The sequence below is a fragment of the Ceratotherium simum genome, chromosome 22 (assembly GCF_057802395.1).
Source record: "Ceratotherium simum simum isolate JZ-2026a chromosome 22, ASM5780239v1, whole genome shotgun sequence".
Taxonomy (NCBI): domain Eukaryota; kingdom Metazoa; phylum Chordata; class Mammalia; order Perissodactyla; family Rhinocerotidae; genus Ceratotherium; species Ceratotherium simum.
In genome coordinates, this window is record NC_141921.1 from 36,061,860 (window position 1) to 36,086,661 (window position 24,802).

At 49.2% G+C, this 24,802-nt stretch overlaps 1 protein-coding gene across 2 annotated transcripts in view; it reads left to right on the plus strand.

The window, feature by feature from the left end:
* TMCO4 (transmembrane and coiled-coil domains 4) overlaps window positions 1–24,802 on the plus strand; it is a 102,777-nt gene that overhangs the window by 60,075 nt on the left and 17,900 nt on the right. For both annotated transcript variants that reach the window (XM_087446686.1, XM_087446684.1), the window contains one exon: window positions 23,459–23,576. In XM_087446686.1, the coding sequence (XP_087302812.1) occupies window positions 23,459–23,576 (118 nt within the window). The remainder of the gene's footprint in view (window positions 1–23,458; window positions 23,577–24,802) is intronic.

Consider the following 24,802-nt stretch of genomic DNA (forward strand, 5'->3'; position numbering starts at 1 on the left):
TTTCTTTTTCTACAAATTAGGGCGTTTCCTATCTTCCCCTACCTTGCCCCACAGCTTGGAGGATAGAAGTACAGCTTGGTGGACAGCCAGAGGGGAGCAGGCCCTGAGGATACTCAGGTAAGAGCCCCAGCAATTGATGGCACCCGGGAGCCCAGGAGCTCAGCCAAGGGGCCCCCCTGCAGACAGATGCAGGAACGATACCCAGCATGTTACCCGCCAAAGGACCAGAGCTGAGGCCAGTAGAGAGCTGGGTCCAGTCTGGCAGGAAGCAGGCCCCGGAGAGATCTTGGCCAAAGCTCTGAGCTCCGTGGATGGCAATTGGCTCCAGACCGTGTCCAGGGCCCAGAGAAGCAGAGGAGATGAGCCAGTGAAAATGCCTTGAAAATATAGCGCTGCTCACAAATGGGAATGACGATGATAGTAGTCAGAGCAATAGGAACAAGAGTGGCCATTTGTGAAGGCCCGGCTCTCGGCCTGGTTTTCCCTCGGGGGTTTACGCACATCTTCCTCAGCCCTCATAACAACCCCACGAGACAGGTAATTCTGTCCCCGTTTTTCAGATAGGAGAGTAAGATTTGAGAAAAGTGGAGCAGCTTGCCCTAGAACTAAGATTTTAATACTTTTCTCTGACTCCAGAGCTATTTCTATTATTAATTGGGGCACCTTGTGGTTGGATGTTTTCACTTGAAGCAGTATCTCAGATCAGACCTTCCAAACAGAGAATTATTCAAAACCAGATTAACGCCATTGGTGCATATTCATTAAGCACCTACTGTGTGCCAGGCACTAGCTGGGCTTTAGGGAGATGGCGGTGAACAAGCCAGTACAGCCCCTCTCATGGGGCTTACAGCAAGTCTGTTCCTCCTTGAGACATGAGTTGGAGTCTTGCAGAATGGCTGTGGGAGTCGGCAGTGATGTGTGTCAATCATCTGAAAAGCACCTGGCACATAGTGGGAGCTCTTAGTGTTCTTCCAGACCAAGTTCTAGGGCAGCTGCCTGGTTGGGGCTGACATCCTTAACCTGAGCATCCTGCCCTTAGGAGGAGATCACTGTCTCCCCCGCTTCAAGCCTAGTTAAGTACTTGGCTTAGGCAATAGGAGGAGTCTCAAGAAGCCAGCCCCCTAGGACGCAGTCAGATGCTCAGCGGGGCTTCCAGGCCTGCTCTGCTCCTCCCACGGCTCCAGGCAGAGGGTTTGGGTTTGCAGAGGCACAGCAGGGGCTGGGCTACGCTCTACTCCGGCGTCATCCTAGGGATCTGCGAGGCATCTGCGGAGCTTTCTCCGTCTGTTACTTGGATTCGCGGAGCAGCCTGGCCACGTATTCAGAAGTGCCCAAGCTGCATAGGAAGGACTGACTCCCAGTGGGAATCCCTTGCCTTCCGGAGTATTTGAATGCTTTGTGAGGCTGAGGAATCTTCTCTTCAGACAGAAATAGAGCCAGATTCAGCTGGGGTTTACTGAGACCCATACTACCTGCTTGCATGGTTGATTCATGCTGATCATCATCATCATTTCACCAGCTCACAATTATTGGGCATTTGCTATGTGCCAGGCACAACTAAATGCTTTACATGCCTTATTTTATTTAATCCTGTGAGGTTTTAATTATCCCCATTTTACAGATGAGGAAACTGAGGCTTACAGAGGTGAAGTAACTAGCCCGTGGTTATGAGACTAGTCATGATGAAGCTGGAATTTGGATCCACAGTGGCTGACCTCTGCTCTTATTTGTGACTTGATCTCTAATCCTTAGAGCAACCTAACATCAGAATAATTATCTCCACTTTACAGTTAAGGCTCAGTGTGAGGCAAAGCAACGTGAGTCCATTAGGATTTTTTGGTTGCAAGTCTTGAGATTTCCATCAACTGCCATTCCTTCAGCCATACCCAGAGCTCCTTGCTGCGCAAGGAAAACTGGGGATTTAGGGCAACTCCTGTGCTGAGGTCCAAGCATCCTGTCCCTCTATACGGTTCTCACTGTCTGGAAGGTTCTCCCCCTCCCCCCAAGCCCAGGCATGGAGCCAGCTCAGACACATCCTTCAAGATGTGGCTCAAAAATTCCCTCCTCCATACTCCACGTGGAAGGAAGACTCAGACTCAGAAGCATTTAGAAAAGTTTCTAGTAAAAAGATGTCAACTAGTTAGACTTCAGAAGTCCTGGCTTGCCAAATTAAACACACACACACACACAACAATTTCTTCACACGATTACCAAGATTACCGAGTTTCCATCAGTCTGCTCTTGGTGGAAAAGCAACCATTTTCCCACGAGGTTATTGAAATCACCCAGGATACGCGGTGTCTTCAGACATCAGCGTTCCAAATGCTGGGGACGGAGTTGTTTTCATTAGGGAGTCAGCAGTGTAGGGGAAATGCTCATTCATTTTGGGAACCTAACTGTCATTTTTGCTTTATCTCAGAGGGTACAGTGTGGTTTGTGTTTGTTTTTGGTGTTGGTGGAGATGAGGTGGGACATCTGTGCTTATGCCCAATGGTGACAGTTTTCCTAACTCTGATCCTCGCAGCATCCTCATGAGGTGGGTACTATTCATCCCATTCTACAGAATTGCAGGCAAGGAAACTGAGACTCAGAGAGCTGATGGGATTTGCCTAAAGGCAGAGCTGGGAGGTGACGGAGCTGGCAGTCCCGCCCAGTACCCAGCTCCTGAGTCCGGGTCATTCTGCTTCGTCTGGCTGCTGCCCTGCTGCCTCCCTCACCTTTACCCGGCTGTGTGGGCACTCACGCACTCACGCGCTGTGTTACGTACGTCTGCTTATAGGTCTCTCTCCCTTTTTTGTGCCAGTCTCAGGCTGTCAGTCAGCAATGTTGTGGTCCGACGGGGCTGTGCGGTTTTTATTATGATGGCAAGATGCCCTTCAGCAATAACCATCAGGAAACTTTGCAAACATAAAAGTTTATTACTGGGCCAGCCCCGTGGCTTAGCGGTTTAGTGCTCGTGCTCCGCTGCTGGCGGCCTGGGTTCGATCCCGGGCGCGCACCAACACACCGCTTCTCCGGCCATGCTGAGGCCGCGTCCCACATACAGCAACTAGAAGGATGTGCAGCTATGACATACAACTATCTACTGGGGCTTTGGGGGAAAAAAATAAATAAATAAAATTATAAAAAAAAAAAAAAAAGTTTATTACTTACAGGACCTGAAAATCACACAGCACACGTGGGGCCACACAGTGAGGTCGCGGGTAGAGAGAGAGCGTGCACAGACCTGGGGTTCTGCTTTTTGTAGCATCCAGGGTGCGGGCCTAGGGTTTCACGGGCTCACTCTTGATTGGTGACTTTAAAACATAAGAGCGGGAATTTAAAGCGCAGAAAGAGAAAAAACAAGTGGCCCAAATGGTCGATTATTGAAATCAACCAAGATCTCTAAAACAAAGGAGCCTCCATGGGGGGAGGTGGCCTGGCTCTTTATCTAGTTGTGTGGCTCGCAATGTGTTTATTAGTTAGCCCTCTTGAAGTGGATGCCTTGGCAATCAAAGCTTAAGCCAGGTACTTGCATTACAAAAAAGAAAAAAAACAACTGTCAGGCTTACCCTGCCCTCTCCTACCAGAGGGTGGTCGGCTTCAGGGCAGGCACTGTCTTTCTGTTCCCCTCTGTATCCATTCCCAGAGACAAACAATCCACTTCCGACACCAGTCCATCTGCCAGCCAACGGGATGAGTTTGCTTTGGGAGTGACTAACCCTCTGACCAAGGGTATTTGTGGCCCCAGCAGGTGGCGAGGGTGACAGTACCTAGTGCCAGGAAGAGCCACCATCCAGCTACTCACTGACAGACTCTGGGCCCCAGATCACAGTGGATTGTTCATTTTTCTATGTATTTACTTTAAAAAGATTTCAAAAATTAAGTAGTTGGAAAGCGAGTTCAACTCAGACTGACCCATGGTGGCTGGCTGAGCCCGGAAATGGCCACAGGAACCCAGACATCAGTTCTGCTTCAGTTTATTTATGCATTTATTCTCCTCTACATTCCAAAAAGATTTGAAGGGAATTATTAGAGACACTACATATCATCTCTGCCCGGTGGCCTTGTCCATGCAGTTGGTGAGACACCGTGAGATAAGCCAGCCTGCCCGTCGGTGTTTTCATTCAGCAAACACAAGCAGAGCCTGCTGCTCTCTGGGCACTCGAGTCCGTTAATTAGGCCAGTCCTGGCTCCCCATCCCCTCTCCAGCTGTAAGCTGGCTCCATTTGATCACTTTTCCTTGTGTCTTCAAGATGCAAGGGACCGTGGCAACCAGTTGAGAATGACATGAAAGACAGAGCACTGGACCTAGAGTCTAGAAACCCGAGTTCAAATCCAGGCTCTGCTAGGTACTGTCTGGGTGCCCTTAGGAAGTCACTCACCTCTGAGCTTTAGTCTAATTAGGAAATGGGATCCTGATCCCTCTCGGGCTTGCTCTGGGACTTCTTAACCACCAGTTATTGAACACCTACTCTGTACCAGGCACCATGCTAAACGCTTTGCATATTTTCTCTCCTTTAATGTACAAACAACCCTAAGATGTAGGTATTGATGTTTCTATTTCACCAAGAAGAGGTTGAGGGCAGGGACTGTGTCCCTTTCCTTCTCTGTGCCTAGCCCCTGGCATGGGACTTGGCACAGAGAAGAAATGCGATAATGTGCATATGGAAGACCCAGGATTCAACTCTAGCAGCCTGAGGGCACAGCTGGCCTTTCTGTACAGTGGATGTGACAACACAGTGCTTGCACACGGCAGGCCCTCAGTAAATGAGAGTTGCTGTCTCCTTCTCTCCATTCGTTTATCCAGATGGGTTTTTCCAAGGCAGTGGCACTCACTGCCTCTGAGCTGGCTAAAAGACAGTAATGTCGGGCCGGCCCCGTGGCTTAGTGGTTAAGTGCGTGCGCTCCGCTGCTGGCGGCCCGGGTTCGGATCCCGGGCGCGCACCGACGCACCGCTTCTCCAGCCATGCTTAGGCCGTGTCCCATAAACAGCAACTAGAAGGATGTGCAGCTATGACATACAACTATCTACTGGGGCTTTGGGGGAAAAATAAATAAATAAATAAAATTATTTAAAAAAAAAAAAAGACAGTAATGTCTTCAGACAGATGGCAGCTCCCAAGGGAGGAGACAGCCAGCAGAACACGGGATTCATTTGCTGCTTTAATCTAAACTGACGGGGTCCTTCCAACAGGCTTGGCCGCAGATCGTGCCGACTCCCTTTGAGAGGCATTTGCGTCCTCTTGGGGATGCAGACACCCTTGACCTTAGCCATCGCCGCCTGCTGAAGTGCATTTGATCACACATGCAACCTGGCTTGTCTCAGTTGTGTGAACAAGGCAAGGACTTGCTCTGGCCTCGCCTCTGGGGCCCAGCCTCTCTGCTCCACCATTACCCACAGGGCATAACCACCAGTTGACCCACTTCACTCTTCCCACAGATTGGCCACCACCCTCCAGTGCTGACTAGATGAGTCCACTTAGCTTCCAGGGGCCCCACGTCTGAGCTAGAAGAGCCTCCAGAGATTGGCTTGTTCAATACCTTCATCTCACAGGCGAGGAAAAGGAGCCCGACAGAGCATACGCTCTGAAAGGCTGTGATGATTGGCGTTCGTGTTGGAAGTCTGATGTTGTTATGACTGGAAGAACCCAGAAAAGCCCAGATCGTAGCCCTAGAAATTACCCCCTTCTCCCCATTAGATTCCCAAGAGAGATGAGTGTGCAAACTCTAGCTAAATGTGGCCAGCGTACCCCCCACTTTACCACCACCTAGGCCGGCACCGCACCCCCCCAGGGAAGAGCTCGGCTGAAGCGGTGCTGGACCGCACTGCAACCTCAGCCCCAAAAGCTCCACTCCTGATCTGGGGACCTACCTCATCCTGGCCAGCAGCACGGAGGAAGGAAAGCAGAGGAGACAGGGAGACAAGGAGGGCACCATCCCCACCTTATGGGATGAAGGTAGGACCGTAGAGAGAAAACGGTGGCCCTGCCTGCCCTGAGGGACTTGGCTGGCTCAGGAGAAGGAGCAGAGCCAGTAGTCTTGCTTCCCTAAGTACAGCGACCGGCCCACTAGTACATCAGTGTCCTTGCACCTGACCAATCAGACCAGCACCCCCTCTTCCCTTAGGGCCAGTAGTGGGAGGCCTAGGCAGAAGGTGGGCAGAGAGAGGCGGAGAGTTCCACTGCTCCTACAGCTGAGCCCAGATGGAACCCGGGTCCCTTACTCCAAGACCAGAGCGTGTGCCTTACATCTGGCCACCTCAGCATCCCCTGGGGCTGGGGAACCTTTATTCCCCAAGGTTCTTTATTCCAGGACCTATCTCCTTAGCCTGCCTTTCCTGCTACCTGGTCTCGCCATCTATAGACAGGCTTCCTACTCCTGACTGTAATGTACATGCAGAATGAGAAGTTGGTTAACTCCTCATTACAAAAGCCATAGAAAAGTCTGCTAATAATTACCCAGAAGGCCACAGTTCTCCATGCTACAGGGTTAGGATCATGGGCTCAGGGCCAGAAAGCCCTGGGTTCAAATCCTGGCTCCACCACTTGCTAACTCTGTGACCCTGTGCAAGTTACATAAGTCCTTCAAGCCTTCCTCATTAGTAAAATAGATCTAATGATACCTGCCTCATGGAGATATGGTAAGGATAAATAAAATGCACATATAAGGCGCCTAGCACGGAGCCTGGTACATAGTAAATACTGGATAATTGGCTAAGATCATTGTGTATAGGTGGTTTGCAGTCCTGAAAGCATTAGAACTGCATAGGGCACTTCACACTCAGTTTATCATAGTTTGATGATCCAGAGGCACTTCAAGCATCATCTTGGGCTAGGTCAATATAAGGGTCCTCAGGTCATTCCTTCATCCCATGAACATCAGAAATTATGAACTCCTAGACTCAGGGTTCCAAGGGACTTTTGGGATCATCTGGTTCAGACCTCCACACAAAGAGGATCCCCTTGACATCATCCATCCGAGGTGTCTACTAGCCTCTGCTTATTGCTTCTAGTGCAGGAAGCTTACTACTCTACCCAGGGCTGCTTAGGAATTTAGGAACAGATCAATTTAATCTGAGAGTCAATGGCTTGTGGGCTTATAGGACATCAGGCTCTGCCTGTTAAGGCTGCTGGTGTTCAGATGTTGTCCAAGGAGGCCGCTGGCACTCTGACGGAGCCCTGAGGGCTGCAGTGCTCGGAGGCCAGCATGTCCCCAGCTCTGGTCCGAGACTTCTCAGAAACGTGATTTTATCCATTTTGCATCCAGAGCTCATCAGAGCCCCATTAAGCAAACTCACAAGAGACAGCATTGGAAGCTGAACGCTGATTCATTTAGGTCCACCAGTAATTGTCACTCTTAGCAGATGGAGCAGATGTCCGTGCTCACTGCCCAAGCTCCTGGGGAAACAGATTATCTGCCAGGGTCTCTCTGGTGAGGACAGGGATAGGGAGGGAATGGTCTCCAGGAATATTTCTTTTCCTGGCCACAGAGAGCGAGCCCTGATGACCGTCCCAGTCTCATGGACAGATCCCCTCTGGTGACCATTCTCTGTTTCCTTCCCTCCTGGCCCTCCCTCTCATTCAGAATTTTGTATAAACAGGTCCTGTGCGTGAGTCTGCGTTGATAATTCTGCAGTGAGGTAGCTTCCTATGGGGTTGGGGGTCTTCCAAGAGGGGAAGAAAACACCCCAAGTCTCATCAATTGGCATATTAGCTAACCATCTCAGTTCACAGCCTTCTGTAATGGAAACTGTTGGGTTTTGTTCCTGGTATCTAAGGTGTCCATGATCATCAAGCCTGCTTAGCCAGTATCGTCAGAACTGTTGCCTTTTAGAAAATTACCAGGCCTGTTTTCCAGAACGGAAGATAAAAACGTTCCTGCCTGTGGGTCGGTGCGTCCCCCACTCTGGGTGTTTTAATGACAGGGTCTGAGTTTGGGGCCCCTGTCCCTGCCACCCCAGCACAGGATGTCCCCATGGGAACTCTGACCTTTCAGGTCTCTAGTATGTTCTTCATTATTCATTGTTTCTTCCATCTTTTGTTTACTCATTTACTCAGACATCCATTTATTTATTTACGCAAAGTCTCATCTCCTTCCTCAAAGGATTTGCAGAACTTCTCAGGAAGTACAACCACAAAAACAACTTATGGATAAATATAAAACATCAGGACCAGAAAAAACATAAATGTGAACAGGAGGCATAAGCCAATTGGGAATCCAAATGCAGGGGAGCCAGGCCTGAAGCAGAAGGAGCTTGGACCCTGCAGCCAGGCCTGGATCTGAGTCCAGCTCTGCCACTCACCAGCTGAGCAAACAAGCACATGTATTGGTCCCTTTGCCTCGGTCTCCTCGCCTGTGAAATGGGTCTAGCAATACTTCCTTCAGAGGATGATTAAAAGGATTAGTGAGATAATGTAGGTAAAGCTCTCAGCAGAGTGGCTGGCAAGTCATAGGCATTCAGTATCACTGTTATTGTGATTATCATATTTTCCACTGTTATTACCCAGTTGCTATAACTGAGCTCTGAATTTAGCTACTAGCTTCCTGGCAATCAAAGCAAAAACAGAAAGCATTGACCGCCTGTTTCTCGTATCCGTGAGGGGACATGGAGATGCCATCTCCGCGGGTAACCAGACCTCCCGTTTCAACCTGACTTGCTCTGTCTGAGAGTCTCACCCTCTCCTTCTAGGAGCTGAGCATGGGCTTAATTAGCCCTCAGAGCCTCGACATCTCTGCCTTTGGACAGTTGGAAAGGTCGGGCTGGAGGTCACAAACCTGGAGCCGTGAGGAGAATGCCCTGGTCGGGAATAATCTTTGCAGGGTGCTGTCTAAGGTTGTAGCAGGGCCTTTTTCGGAAACTAAGATTAGAGATAATGATCAGCTTGGGTGAGCACCTGGGGACTTAGAAGACCGTTAATTAGGTGACAAGTCCTGAGTTGGACTTTCGTTTGGGTGATTTTACATTTTCTAATTTGCTAGAGTTTGCTCGAGGTTGAGGCTTCATGGGACTGCGTTGAACCTGGATCACAGGCTAAGAGAGCCCTGGAAAGCATGATTTTGTTAGTCCTGCCACATTCTTCTGCAGAAGTTTGATGGAGAACAGCTGCTCGTCTCCAAAATAAGAAACCAGCGTTTGGTGGGAGCGCAGGGAGAAGGGAGCTGATGCTTATTGAGAACCTTCTGTGTGCCAGGCAGGAACAGAATCCAGTTTGAGCTTCTTCCCAGTCACCTTGGAAGTTGTGAACATATTACACCCAGAAGTAATTGTTGTATTTTCCATTTTTACATTTGGGGAACTAGAAGCCCAGGGAAGTTAGGTAACCTGTCCAAGGGAACACAGCCAGTAATTAGCAAATATGGGATTCTGATCCAGATGCGTCTGACTCTAAATGGTTTCCTGCTAACCTTCTTTTATGCTGCCTCTTATGATAAGCTCGCCACCCTCAAATTGCCCGTAACCTAGTTAAGAGAATAGATACCAGCTTTAAAACTGGTAAGTAACAGTACCAAATGCTGCATCACAAGGGCCTAGACATTAAGCAGTTCAGAGGAGGGAGCCTTTCTTTCTAGATGGCAGGGAAGGCTTCAAGGAGGAGGTGGCAGGCCTCAAAGAACTGGTAAGCTTTGAGAGGCCGTGAGGAAAGCAGGAGGCCTTAGAGCCCAGGACTGGCAGTAACAAAGATCCAGAGGTGGGAAGGTGAATGGTCTGGGGAGCCAAGGTTTCTGCTAGGAAGTTGGGAGCAGTAAGGTTGGAGAGATGGACAGGGTCCAGAATGCAGTGGCTTGACCCTTCAGATGGAAAGCAGAGACCGGGACATGGGCTCTGACTTGAGTCTTGAGTGTTAGTGCTTTCACTTGGTGTATTTATTTATCCATCAGTCAGCAGACTTCTGCTGAGGACCTGCCGTGTGCCAGGACCTGTGCAGGGCACAGAAGGGACAGAGGTCAGCCTGACTCCATCCCCGCCTGGGATCTCAGATGGGAGGGGACCTCCCTTCTGAACACACTGCCTACCCCGTCCCATAGCCATGCAGCTGCACAGACCCGCCCATCGGCTCACCCTCTCTTCTCTCACACTCCGCTCCCCCGAGGCTGGGGTCCCCAGCCCCCAGTTTCGCCGCCTTGGTTACCTGATCACAGGGCTCGCTGAACTGCACCAGACGAAGCCCTTCGTGCCAGGCGCTTCACGTGTAGTGTCTCGTGAATCATCACGCCAGCCTGGGAGAAGGATACTTATCCCTGGTTCTCGAGAGAACAGGCTCAGAGAGCGCAGGGGATTTGTTCATGGTCCCCCTGATGTCAGCCACGGAGCCGAGGGTGGGCCCCAGGCCTGCTGACTCCACACCAGGGCTCTGTTCACTGCCCCATAGGGACCCTGACCTGTCCCTGTAGTTCTATAGCTGACTGTTTACCCGACTTGCCCAGACTGCACAGCTAGTTAAAGGCAGAGCCAGGTCTGGAGTCTCAGTCTCATGTCTCGTCTCAGGGACTCCAGGGAGGGGCGGGCACCCTGGGGTGTGGTCAGCCCAGCCCTTGGCAGGGCACTCCCACCCGCTCTAACCAGATGGCACTCCAGGAAGCTCCTGGAGACACCTGCAGCATTTGTGGTCACCACAGCGCCACCTTGTGGTGACTTTCGGGGGTTCACATTCCACTGAGGAAGGGGCTCTTCCAAGCCCAGCACAGGGTGAATTTCTAACGAGTTCTGGCTGGGGGGGTCTACTGACTGCCTTCCACTGAGGGCTTGTGCAAAACTGAGCAGCTGCGCCTGCTTCCTGAGAAGTTTCCACGGCACCAGCTTATATTCTTCTGGTTTGCATTTATTAGGCACCACAGATACAGAGAGCCAGCCCTGGTGGTCTAGTGATTGAGATGTGGCGCTCTCACTGCCACGGCCCAGGATCCTCCTCGGTCAGGGAACCACACCACCCATCTGTCGGTTGTCACACTGTGGCCGCTGCATGTTGCTATGATGCTGAAAGCTATGCCACAGGCATTTCAAATATGAGCAGGGTCACCCATGGTGAGCAGGTTTCAGCAGAGCTTCCTGACTAAGACAGAGTAGGAAGAAGAACCTGGCCACCCACTTCCGAAAAAATTTGCCATGAAACCCCTGTGAACAGCAGCGGAGAATTGTTTGATACGGCACTGGAAGGTGAGAGGACGGCACAAAAAGACCAGGCAGGGTTCCGCTCTGCTGTCCACAGAGGCGCTAGGAGTCAGAATCCACTCCACGGCACTAAAAACAAAGATACAAAGAGGGGAAGGAACTAATATTTATCGAGGACCCGCTGTGACAGGTGTTTCCAGACATCATCCCATGGAACCCTCCCCACAGCCCTGCAAGTTAGGGATTCTTGGGCCGTTTTCCAGATGAGGAGATGGAGAGGTGCACTCTGGCCCCGGCTCCCATGGCACCGAACCCCTGTGTCCATGTTATCAAAGCAGACACTCTGTCCGTCTAAGCGTGACCGGACTTTCTGGCAGTGGCTGCCCAAAGTGCGCTCTTATTTCACTGACCTTTGCAGATGAAAATCAGGAGGAAATGGTCTGACAAAGAATTTCTTATAAGAAAAGACAAGGAAATAACAATTGGATCCCATCAGTGACAAGTCACCTTTTTTTAAAACGACCAAAACTATACAAATCAGGGTTGTGTGGCCTGATTTTTTTTTAAAGATGGAAGGGAATTCAGATGGGGTTGTTTTTTTAGGAATTCCACAGGGTCCCGGAGGTCACTGGCAGGCCCCAGCCGTGTGGCAGGCTCAAATGGAGAAAATCGTTGGCAGAGAAGAGGAAGATCAATGACCAAGTTCATGATGTGCCACCAGTTACCCTACCGGGGGCCTGGACGCAGGCTAAGGAGGTCCATGGCCACACCCTAATGCCCACAGGGACATTCAGAGATGCAGCCTGCTACTCGGCCACTCCACGGTCTGGGCTACATGGTTTGGCAGGGCTGTTGATGCAAGGAGATGGCGGAGTTTGTCGGAAAGACTTATTACTACCAGCAGCTTTACCAGTGCCCTCTGCCCTGACTGTTCCCTACCAGCAGTCACTGTGCCATCTGTTTCAGAAATGGAATAAAGAATTGTAGGGGCCGGCCCCATGGCTTAGCAGTTAAGTGCGCGCGCTCCACTACCGGCAGCCCGGGTTCGGATCCCAGGTGCGCACCGACACACCGCTTGTACGGCCATGCTGAGGCGGCGTCCCACATACAGCAGCTAGAAGGATGTGCAGTTATGACATACAACTATCTACTGGGGCTTTGAGGAGAAAAAGGGAAAAAAAGGAGGAGGATTAGCAATAGATGTTAGCTGAGGGCTGGTCTTCCTCAGCAAAAAGAGGAGGATTGGCATGGATGTTAGCTCAGGGCTGATCTTCCTCACAAAAAAAAAAAAAAGAATTGTAAAGCTTGGGAGGGGGTAAGAGGAAGCAACCACAAGGAAATCTTATTTTGTGCCCAGATCCAGTCATGTTAAGGAAATTACCAGTGGAAATACGACCATCTTTTAAAATAGCTGTGCTGTCAGAAAGCAAACTTACTATAGACTTACTAAACTATAACCAATGCTAAACCAACCAGGAGGTTGTAACCATTAGCAGGATGATGATAACCACTGTGGATTTACAGCCAGGTTTCCCAACCATAGTCATTCTCATACAGCTTCATGATTTGTGTCATTGCTATTTACCATGGGTGTTCCTATTTAATTTTTCATGTGAACTCATAACCTTTACTTAAATAAATTTATTTTACAGGGAAATGTTGCCTCAAATGGAAACTCAGAATTACTTGTCATAAATGAAAGAAATCATAAAAAAAAAAATACGTTAAAAATAAAATGATGCTATTAAGATCTAACATGATGCTGTCACCTGCCAAAGGCTCTGAGCCTGAGACTTGTCCCCTTTCTTTAAAATGGGGGCTTAACAAATAATGGAGAAGGACTAGAGCTGTATTAGCAACTTCTGGAGTGGTGATAGTGTGGACTAATTCACCTGAAAATTGTCTCACTACAAATACTCCAGAAAAGTTTGCTAGATAAACTACAGCAAATATCCCTTTAAATGCTTAGCTGAACTCTCAAGAATTAAAGGAAGTCACCAGAGGTGAGAAACAAGAAGGGAACACCAAGCATGTGTCATGACTAGAGGGGAAAAACATCTCCTTGGGGGATTCAGAGACACAGGACCATGCCTCACTTGGGTTTAGAGTTCCAATTTATGATCCAGGAATCCCCAAGTCAAAAAACTGACACCAAACTACTCTGGAGAAAATAGGTCCTCAATCCAGGCTACACAGATTCCCATATATGAGCAATTTTAAAGATGGGCTCATAATCTAGACTTATAAAACACACAAGGAAAAAGAACACCATGCAGGAAAGTCACAGAAACAACAAACATCAGGATTAGGTCCTCAGTCCTTAATATAACTAAAGTTATATTAAAGTCTGAAGGAGCCCCACACACACACACATTAAAGACATAAATTAAAACCTTGAAAATAAGTGGAAAGAACAAGACACTGAAAAAAAAAAACAGGGCAATTTAAAAATAAATCAAATGAAACTTCTAAAAATGAAAAAACAGTCATTGAAATTAAAACTTGGGTAGGTGAATTAAACAACAGATTAGACAAAGCTAAAGAGAGAAATAATGAATTGGAAGATTGATTTGAAGAAATTACCCACAATGCATCATGGAGAGATAAAGACATGGAAAATAGGAAGAGAAGTTAAGTTCAACAGTTACCTAATACAAATTCTAAAAGAAGAGAGTGGGAGAGAAATACAGTTTATTGGCTGAGAATTTTCCAGAATTGATTCCTGAGAATAAGGAATCTCATGAGTCTTGAGCAGGATAAGTACTTTACACCCACACACATCATAGTGAATTTGCCAAACTCCAAAGATAAAGAGAAAATCTTAAAAGAGGAAAACATGATTACTTATAAACCTCAGCTAAACTGATGAGACTTCTCAGAACAACAGTAGAAGCCAGAAGAAAAAGAAAAAGAATTGTCAATCTAAAATTCTATATCCAGCTAAACTATCATTTGAGATTGAGGACAAAATAAAGATATTTTCAGACAAAGACTGAACCAGTTTACCTCTAACAAACCCTTGCAGCAATAACTACTCAAGCATTTACTTCAAAAAGCGGTGAAGACTGCTGTGATAATGTAGAGAGAACATCTAGCGTAGTGCCGGGAATCCAGGACCTCATGGGGTAAACAGTAGCTGCCTTTATCATAATTACATCAAAGCCTCCAGACCCTGCTCTGCAGCTGTAACCTCTGCCCTTAGACCTGGTGTTTGTGCTTGATCTTGAACTTGATCAACAGCAGCACTCAAACACCCCACCTTGATCTTGCCTAAGGGATTCTGCCTTGGCTTACCTTTCTAAACCTCTGGGTGGACCCTGCCTTCGCTCAGGGCACCCAAAACCACATCCCTGAAAACCAGCCACCTGCCAACAGCCTGACTGGGCCACCCCAGCACCCTGGTGCCATTCCCACTCAGTGTTCTCCCCACTCCTTCCCCTTCTCACTAGGTGAGAATTCAAAGAAACATTCATCCAGTGCTGGCATCATTCAGGATTTTTAACCTTGCTCATTGCACATGAGCTGTTAGTAGTTTGCAGTGTTGCAGGTATATTGTGTACATGCATGGTAGACTGATTGCAAAAAATGGCCCTAATTCTCCACACCTCCCTGTATCCACATCCTTTTCAATATGACCTTGAAGCTCTTCCCATCAAGAGGTGGGGTCTGTTTCTCCACTCCCTGAATCTGGGCTGGCCTTGTGACTTGCATTGGCCACAATAAAAGATGGAGGAAATGACATCATGCCAGTTTCAGGCCTAGGCCTCAGGAGACCTTGCACATGGATTCCCCTCTCTCCTAGAACCCTGCCACTGTCATAAGAACAAGTCCAGGCTAGCCCACTGGAGGATGAAAGACGACACAGAGCAAGGCCGAGTCATCCTAGCCAGCCCTCGGCCTACCCACTGGCTGGCTGTAGATGCGTGAGTGAGCCCAGTGGGATCAGCCATGCCTGGACAGTCTCAGCAGAACTGCCTAGCCCATTAGTAGACTCATGAGAAGTAAGTGGTTATTTTAAGCCACTGAGTTTGGGGATGGTTTGTTACACAGCAATAGGTAGCTGATAGAACATATGACATTTTATTTATGTACATGCGTATATATGACTAAACTGCTTGTTCTATACTGGCTTACAGCCTGCAGCTTACAAGAGGCTGTATTTCTGACTTAGTTAAATTAATCTTTCTGATAGGAAAGGTAAGTTCACGTGTCAGGGTGTGGGCTGATAGCCATAAGTCTCCATCAAAAAACAGAAAGTGTGTCATATTTCATGTGGGTGCCTTTTCCTTTTTTTAGCAATATCTGCTCACCCACTTGGTTTGGCAGCTGTGCCAGAGATTACCAAAGCAAAAGATCACATACCCTTAGCTCCGTGCATACGTCAGGATATAAGTCTTCTAGCCAATTTTAGTCCGTTAGTGTGTCTTTTGAATCAACCAAATTGGAAATGTTAATCTTGGCAGTGTGTGTATTCTGTTTTTGGTATACAGTTTTGGAAGATGTCACGGTTGTCAAAAGACATATATTTTGGTTCAAGATTATATGTGACTGTGTAGGGAAGTGGGATAGAAGAGTAGAAGAGAAAATGTAGAAATAGCCAAATTCCACTATGTCACTTACTGTGTGACCTTGGACAAATTACTTAGTGTCTCTGAGGCAAGCTTTTCCCATCATAACATGAGAGTAATCATGCTTACCTCCTAGGATCATTTTGAGGAATAAATGAAATAATATACATATAAAGCACTTAGTGTATCCTCAAGTGAGCTGTGATGATAATGATGATAAAGAAGGAGAAGGATTAGGAATAGAATTCCAGAACTTTGTTTTTAAAAAAAAACCTTTGCAGCAGCAAGATCTCTCTCTCCAATTTCATTCCCAGCCCCTGTGAAGTTAGACCAACGTCACTGCCCATGATGTTTGCAAGATGGGCCCAAGCAGACGAGTTTGTCAATAAGCCCGTGCAGATACGTTTAAACATCCTGACCCTTGAGTCCCTAAACTCGCACTTGGCTGAAAACTATTTCTGGGCTGTCACTGGATAGCAGCTGAAATGCTGAACAGACTGTCGTCCGGTCAGCTGGCTCTTTCAGCTCCATGATAGCAGACTTCACATTTGATGTGATTTATTTCCTTCCCATGGAATTGCATCCACCAGTTGCTTTGTCCTCAGACAGACCCGGCTTTAGTCCCCCGGTGGGAGGGAGGAGAGGTCAAGCATGCAGATCAATTTCCAGGGTCCTGGGTTGCTAGTAATAGCCTTACCACTTTGCTTGGCCAAATAAAAGAGATGGAATCAAAAGGGGGAGATGAAGCGTTACTCGTTCCCGAAAGACTTCATCCCAAATCCTTATACTATATCCAAACAGACTCCCTGAAGCAATTCTTTCCGGTGGGAACCTCATTGCCCCGGGGGATGAGCGGGCCAGCCAAAGCCTCCCTTTCTTCTTTCTCCGCCTCCCTTTCTGCCCAGCTATCCGTCTCCCTCCCTCTCCCCTTGGCCGCTCCTCTCTGTGTGTTTATCATGCGCGTGCCTGTGTATCTTTGGAATGGATTTGTTTGTGTTAGATGCGGTTCATATCATCTCCTTCCAGGTCTGTTGTCGGGACCCGCACTCAGGAGATAATTTCCTCCTCCGCTTCTCGCTTATCGCTCACTGCACACACGACCCCCTGCCAGGAGGGAACAAATCCTTTCTTGCTTCTCAAACTTGAGATCCTTTGGTCTTTGCAGCCCAGGAGAATCTCATTATTGACAGCGTGATGGGCATGTGGGAGTGTGCGATGCCGCCTTTCCAGCCTTGGATGAGATTTCAGTGTAACTCCTCCGGGAGGCTGTTTGGAAACACCCAGAAAGCTCTGCACAGGCCTGCCTCGCTTTAAGAAAGCCCACTGCATGGAAAAGACAAAATGGCAAAGATAAAGCCAGGAGCGGTCACGCCCAGTGACAAAGGGTCCCCTCTCTGTACAAAAGGAATCTCCAGGGGACTCTTTGAAAGAGCTGGCCCTGCTTGGTACATTTTAAGAATGTTTAGTTTTACAAAAACTCTATATACGATTTTCAAGACCAAGGCTATAGTGTAAATGGAAGTTTGCTATTGTGAAGAAGCTGTCCATTCTTAGCTCTTGTTTTTTTTGAAAAGCTAAGACATCTCCAGACTGCAAGGAGTGCCAGGTGGTACAAGTGTCGTACCAGGAGTCTAGTGGTGAACACTGGAAGCACGATAAGAGCCATTGACGAGATATATACTGCTTTATCTGAATTCTGATTGAGAAAACTGAGGATGGTTGTGTAACAATATGAATATACTTAACACTGCTGAACTGTACACTTACAGGTGGTTAAGACGGTGAATTTTATGTTACGTATATTTTACCACAATTTAAAAAAATTTTTTAAGTAAACGAGGGAGTGTTTAACCCTAGTTTACAGCTCTGCAGCTGCTCCTCTCCAGAGGCTCTGCTCTGAAGGGGACCGATGCCCTCTGCCAGTCGTCACCACTTCCCACCACTGCTGAGCTCCTAAAATAGTGCCTGCAATTAGCAGCTGGCGGGAAACAGATACGTTGACTATAAATGGCCGGGCCATCTCCAAAGACAGTGTGTCATGCACACTGTTTCTACCTAGTCGCCAAACTGGTAGTCTGTGTGGGAGTAACAGTGGAGCAGACACCACAACAAGTGCCAGACACTGCCCTGGACGCATACCTCACTCCAGCCCTGGGAAATCAGCATTATTCTGTCATCTCCATTTCACAGAGGAGGAAGCTGAATATTCAAGTTGTTAAATCATTGACCTCAGTTCCCACAGCGGCGAAACCAGGATTCGAACACAGGTGTCTCTGGTGCCAAAGGTCAGGCCACTTCCCCTGGACTGGCGCTTCCCAACCTTTCCTACACATGGGCCCTTTCTAATGGCAAACATTTTCACAGATCTGCCTGTGGTAGGCACCATTCAGTGTCTCCTGGTTGAGAAAATAGGTAAAGACCAAAAGGTACCTGAATCCAGGAAATCGGTGAGTCGCAACCGTATATGCATGTGGTCTTAATATCATGACACCTGATGTGTGAGACCTGAGGCATGTAATTGGCTGACAGTGGTTTATACTTGTGCAGTTTCTTAGGCCTCAGAGTCGCCCTGGATCTCTGCGTCCAGAGATCGGGCACCCCTGAGCTGCACCCTGAATCAGCTGAAGGGTCTGGAGATCCTGAGCCTTCTTATCATGTAGGCTAGGCCCCAGGGATTCTATTAATACGGCGGATGTCAAGTACCTCTCAGGAGGGTCACCATGAGCCTTTGGGTCACATTATCTGAAGCCGGGGGAGGAGATTGCGGCAGTGTTAGCGTTGGAAGGACCATTCATTATTCTCACCCACTGCAGACTGCAGTCGTCCACAGTAGCATCAGACCCAGAGAACAGAGCTCTGGAAACGAGCAGTCGAAGAGCTGAGAACAGTGGTTAAATACTCTTCCATTTACTTTCAGCAAGTGCTTTCTTCATTTGCTTTTATCCAGTCTTCAGAGATGCCCAACTATAGCTGCTGGGATGAAGGTGTGCCAGGAAGAAAAGAAGAAAAGAAAAAGAGAACTGCTTTGCATGTGTTCTCAACCTGAAGGATTCCTACTGCTGAGTCTCATTGCTTGCTTTCATTCACTCCACAAATATTTACTGAGCACAGCGTCTGTGCCAGGCACTGTTCTAGGCACTGGGGATTCACTAGTGAACACAAAAAAGAGCAGCCTCAGCCCTTGGGGTGCTCACATGCTAGTAGGAAACACAATAAGTGAGATTTATGAAAGTTAGAGAGGCAGTGAGTCAGATGGCCCTAAGTGCTATAGAGAGAAAGAAATCAGGGAAGGGAGATGGGGCGCCTCGTCGGGGTGGGGGTTTCGTTTGCCTACCCTTGGGGGGTAGGAGGGAGGGAGGCATGTGGAAGTCGGAGGGAAGAGCATTCGGAAGAGGGATCAGCAAGGGCCTGGAATGTTCTGGAACAGCAAGGCCACCATGGCTGGAGCGGAGTGAGCAAGGGAGAGGCATGGGGAAGGTCACACGAGGCTTCGAGGGCCATGGCAATGACTTTGACTCCAGGGAGGGCGGGTTTTGAGCACAGGGGTGAGATGATCTGACTGTCCTGAGGTGTAATTTACATACCACAGAATCCCCCCATCTTAAGTGTGCGATTCAATAATTTGTAGTGAATGTACAGTGTTGTACACCCATCACCACGACCCAGTGTTAGAACTTTCCATCACCCCCAAAAGATGCCTCGTGCCTGTGACTTGCATTGTAACACTTGCCCTTTGGCTCCTGTGTTAAAAATAGAAATAAGAGATAGAAACAAAGAAAGTTGGGAAAGAGACGTTTTTCACAGCACACGAGTGACAAAACGAACTAAAAGTGGAGGGGAAAAGCCATCACCATAAAGCTCATCTTTTTTAACTCCTGGAGGTTTGGAGCCTCCTTAAAGCCAAAGTTATGACAGGATGAAGGGCCTCCAGCTGTAACAGTACAAGTAGGATATTAAGAACATACAGAGAGGGGCCGACCCCGTGGCTTAGTGGTTAAGTGCGTGCGCTCCGCTACTGGCGGCCCGGGTTCGGATCCCGGGCGCGCACCGACACACTGCTTGTCCGGCCATGCTGAGGCTGCGTCCCACATACAGCAACTAGAAGGATGTGCAACTATGACATACAACTATCTACTGGGGCTTTGGGGCAAGAAAAGGAGGAGGATTGGCAATAGATGCTAGCTCAGAGCCAGTCTTCCTCAGCAAAGAGGAGGATTAGCATGGATGTCAGCTCAGGGCTAATCTTCCTCACAAAAAAAAAAAAAAAAGAACATACAGAGAACTGTTTAAAAAGTGAGAAACCCAAGCCTGAAAGCTGCACCTGTCCTACTGCTGCACTTGAAGGTGACTGAGTGCACGTGGGATCCCTGCCCTCTTTTACATTGGAAGTCTGACTATTTATAAAGCTATCAGACTATCTCAACACCTTAAAGATTCACAAGAAGAAAAGTTGCTGGTAGCCATACAAATAAATCCAAACGTGTTTCAGCAAACATTTATTGTCCCTGCAGTGAAGAGGTGGTGAGGTCTTCTCTAATGAGTTCTTAGTAAAATGTTAAATTCGGTTTCTTTTGTTGGTCTTGAAAAGTGGGAGCACTCTGCGCTGAATTCTCCTCATGATGTGAAGGGTCGTCTGTGCCTGTGGAAGGGGGCCTACTTGATGCTAAAAGTGGTACCTGAGTGAGGATATTCTGTATTTTACCTGGAAGGCCAAAATCTTCTGATAAGGTTTTGGACCCAACAGTGCATTTTGATGTTTTCCTTTCCAGCATCTACCACAGCGGCAGGGCCTTCTTTTTCCTGACCCAGTTTCCCTTCGTCCACCCTCCTGATCCCGGCAACAGTCCGGTGGTGATGACCTGCACACAGGATTCCACCTTGGGCGGGTCTAAAGTGATTCTCACCGACTGCCCTCAGCTAACACCCGCTGTGCATCACCGAGAGCCGGCCCTGTGGCTTGTGTCCAGGTTTGCAGCCTGGCACAGAGCAAATCCTCTTGAAAACATAAGAGGAGCATGTCTGAGTGTGGCAACCACCTGAGGACAAAAGGGGACGAGGTCTAGTAAGGCATTGCCAGCCAGGCTTCTTCAGAGATGTGTAAACGTGTTTCCAGCTCGCCGCCCCCGCCCCCCACACTTGATTTGGCTGTGCTCCGGACTGTTTCATGAGGTTCAACCACTGGTCTCCATTCAGGGTCACAGGCAACCACCTTTTTGCCATTCATGACAGCTTTCCCATTCAATGGCCACTTCCAGGATCCTAGCAGTTGGTGGGGCAACCAGATCGGGGATGCTGCATTACCGCTACTAGCCACAAGGGGTCCCAGCCCTCCAGGCGTCAGCAGGGTCCCAGCTCTTCAGGGAGATTCTGTGGGAGGAGCAGGCGCCCTGAGTGACGGCCCCAGAGACAGCTGCCGAGCTCAGTCGTTGGCCCCGGGGTCTACAACTGTTTGGCACTGAGGGAGAATGATAACCACATGCGATCACTTTGCTTCATGCTGTTACTGCACACAGCAGAGAGCATGGCCCCAGGGACCCGGCCCCTCTCCGTGCAGTCTGGGTTCTGGTCCCAGCTTTATTCTCACCACCTGTGTGATGTTGGGCACGCCCCATCCTCTCTTAGACTCAGTTTCCTCATCTGTCAAGGGAAGGGGTTAGAATAAAATCTCCTTCTCTACAGCCTTGCCAGCAGCGTAAGCGCCTGAAATACCCTTACCTCGAGGGGTATCTGAGTCATCCTTGCCATCAGCACAAACCACCAGTCTACTGAAGCTTTACATCTTTCTGCCAGATTATCATCTCCCTGGAAGCAGAAGGAGTGAAATCAGAATTCTGTGCCGCAGAATCTTTAACATCAGAACCAGAGGAGCGCTCAGGGGGCTTGTTACTACAGGGGTTCTCAAGCTCTCGTTAGCCTGGAACCCTTTATACAGACAAACTCTGACATGGAAGCCCAAATGGAAAGCAGTTAGATGTGCTCTGGTTAGAAACCAGAGCCCAGAGCGAGGAAGCCACCTGTCCTGTGTCACTCAGCAAGAGAATGGCAGAGCTGTCCTTCCTGGGCCCATTCCCTAGGAATGACACGAGGCATGCAGCTTCCCAAGACAAGCAGGAACTCAGAATCATAAGAAAGAGCTACATGTGGGAAGGCGGGGGCGCAGGGCAGGGAGGGGGCACACTAACTTCCAGGGCGTTCACTATGCTGGGTTTTTCCCCACACGGTGACTTAATCCTCATAAAGATCCTCAAGGTCAGTATCATCTGATTGTAGGCTTGGAGAAGTTAAGTGACTTGGCTCAAGTCCCATAGCTCAGAAGTCACTAAGCAGGGTTTTGAACCCAGGGCTTTGCAATCACAAAGCACATGTAAAGGCCTTCCTGAGGGAAGGCAGTCTATTTACTCATCCATTCATTCAAATCTTTATTGAGCACCGAGTATATGCCAGACACCGTTCGAGGCCCATACAGCCGTGAATAAGGCAGCCCGCCCTCATTGAGCCTACGTGTTAGAGGAGGAGACAGACATAACAAGTGATACGTGACAGGAGAAATACAGTGGAGTAAGGGGGTAGAGAGCGACAGAGTGAGGGGTGCACACGCCCCGCTCATTAGTCTAGAGCAGAGCATCTCAAAGTGTGGTCTGCACGCCCTTCTGTGAACTGTTGGTTTCCAGTCTGCGACGAGATCAAAGAAACGCTTCCTCTCTGTTTCTGTGCTTACAGGACCAACAGTCCATGGGCCAGCCCTGGTTCGGGGACCGCACTTTGAATAGCCCTGGCCCAAACTACTTCTGAACCATTAGTGCAGCTGATGTGTGTACTCTGTCCTGGGACCCATTCGCCCTTCTCCTCTTCACTCCCTCCTTCCCGCCATGCCACACAGGCCCCAGGGAACTGTTGCCGAGGACGGCGGTGGTGTCTCCCACCTGGCAAGTGTGCTGATCCAGGGGCTGTCAGTCTCTTCTAAAGGAAGATGTCCCATCAAGTCCACGGCCAGTTGTGAGCTTCATGGTTGGTGGAAATTGACCTGGGTCCCAGCCTGGGCTGTGTCACTTACTAGCCATGTGATCTTGAAAATGTCTTTGGTTTTCCTTGTCTCTAAAATGGGGATAACAGGGGGCTGGCCCGGTGGCGCCAGCGGTTAAGTGCACACGCTCTGCTGCGGCGGCCCGGGGTTTGCCGGTTCGGATCCTGGGCATGCACCAACACACTGCTTGGCAAGCCATGCTGTGGTGGCGTCCCATATAAAGTGGAGGAAGATGGGCACGGATGTTAGCCCAGGGCCAGTCTTCCTTAGCAAAAAAAAAAAAAAAAAAGAGGAGGATTGGCAGATGTTAGTACAGGGCTGATCTCACACAAAAAACTAAATAAATAAAATAAAATAAAATGGAGATAATGGTGCTTTGCAGGAATAGATCAGGCACACAAGGGGCCTGACTCTCGGCCTGGAACTCAGTAAATGGAAGCCCCTGTTACTATGTGTGTATGTGTGTGTACATGAGCATATGTGTCTGCATGTTTGTGTGCATGTGTTTGCATGTATGCATGAGCATATGAGTGCATGTTTGCACATGTGTGTGCATGAGCATATGAGTGCATGTTTGCACGTGTGTGCATGAGCATATGAGTGCATGTTTGCACATGTGTGCATGAGCAGATGAGTCCATGTTTTCGCATGTGTGTGCATGAGCATGTGTGTGCAGGTGTGTGACATCCATCTCCTCCACCGCTGTTGGCGAGTCCCCCCCAGGACCCACTGTGGCCAGGGACACTGACAGCCTTTTCCGGCATCTCTCACCAGATTGCCAAGGGATCATCGAGGACGTCGTGCTGCTGGGTGCGCCTGTGGAGGGAGAAGCCAAGCACTGGGAGCCTTTCCGGAAGGTGGTATCTGGGAGGATCATCAACGGCTACTGCAGGTATGTCCAGACCTCGTGCCAGGGGGAGGCAACAATACTTACTGAGCACCTAGTGTGCCCAGGCCCTGTGCTAGGGACGCAGATGTCTGAGGCCTGGCCCCTGTCCTGGAGGATCCCAGGGACCAGTGGGACACTGACTCCGTGAGGAGCAAGGCCCAGGCCAGGTGTTCTGACCTGGGAAGCATTCAGCCCCATAGGATGATGGTCTTGAAAAGGGCTTCCTGTGTCGGGCGTCAGAGCAGCTTCCAGGATGAGAAGAGAGGCCAGGTCACCATGATCTGGGGGCAGGGGGACGTGGGTGAGTGGCACAAGATTGGGCCCCAAAAGGATGTTTTTAAGTGCCAACTAAGGAGCTCATCTATTTGTTAGTTGGCAGTGCAGGAAGAGGGTGGGGGGTGACTAGGCTGGGCTCTCAGAGCACTGTTGTGGGGCGGGGCAGGGTGATAGAGCAGGAAGCTGACATCAGTGGGGGAGCCAGTCCCCACACCAGGCGACAGGCCCTCTGGCAAGAGGTGGGGTCGCCTGCGAAGGCTGGTGGCTGCAGGGCTGGAAGGAGGCAGCGCCAGCTGGGGTTTGAGAAGGACTTGAGGGCTTTCAGCCAAGGCCGTGCCCCAGACTTTGGGGAAGAAAAGAAGATGAAGCCCACCACTGAGACCGCAGGAGATGAGCCTGAGAAGATGCACGGCCCCTTCAGCCTGCAAATGAAGCCAAGGATGGGTGACATTGTTTAAGAGCACACGATTTATAGTCGCACAGACCTGCATCTTAATGCTGGCCTCAGTTTCCCCATCAGTAAAGGAGGGATAATAGTCGTAATTCCCCCGGGGTTGCAATGATAGTTACAGAGTTGCATATGGTACGACGTGCTCTGTGAATGACGGATGGTGATACTATTTATCATCATCTTCATCATCAATCACTTGGGATATTCATTCAACAAACTCTGAGTGAGCACCAACCTCGTGCCGGGCACCGTGCGGGGGCTACAGTAGGGAACAAGCCCCAGCCCGTGGAACCTGGTGTCCAGTGGGGACAATAGTCGGGAAAACAGGCACCTCCCGTCAGGCACACGGACGCTTGTCTGCAACCCCAAAATCCGGAAGCTCTGAAGCCAAAGGCTGTTCTCCAGGTGTGGGGCAAACTCACTGAGTGACAAGCTCGCCCTGGGCTGATGAGAGAGATGTCTAGGCTTCACTCCTTCCACGGGGCTTGGGGCTCTCTGACTT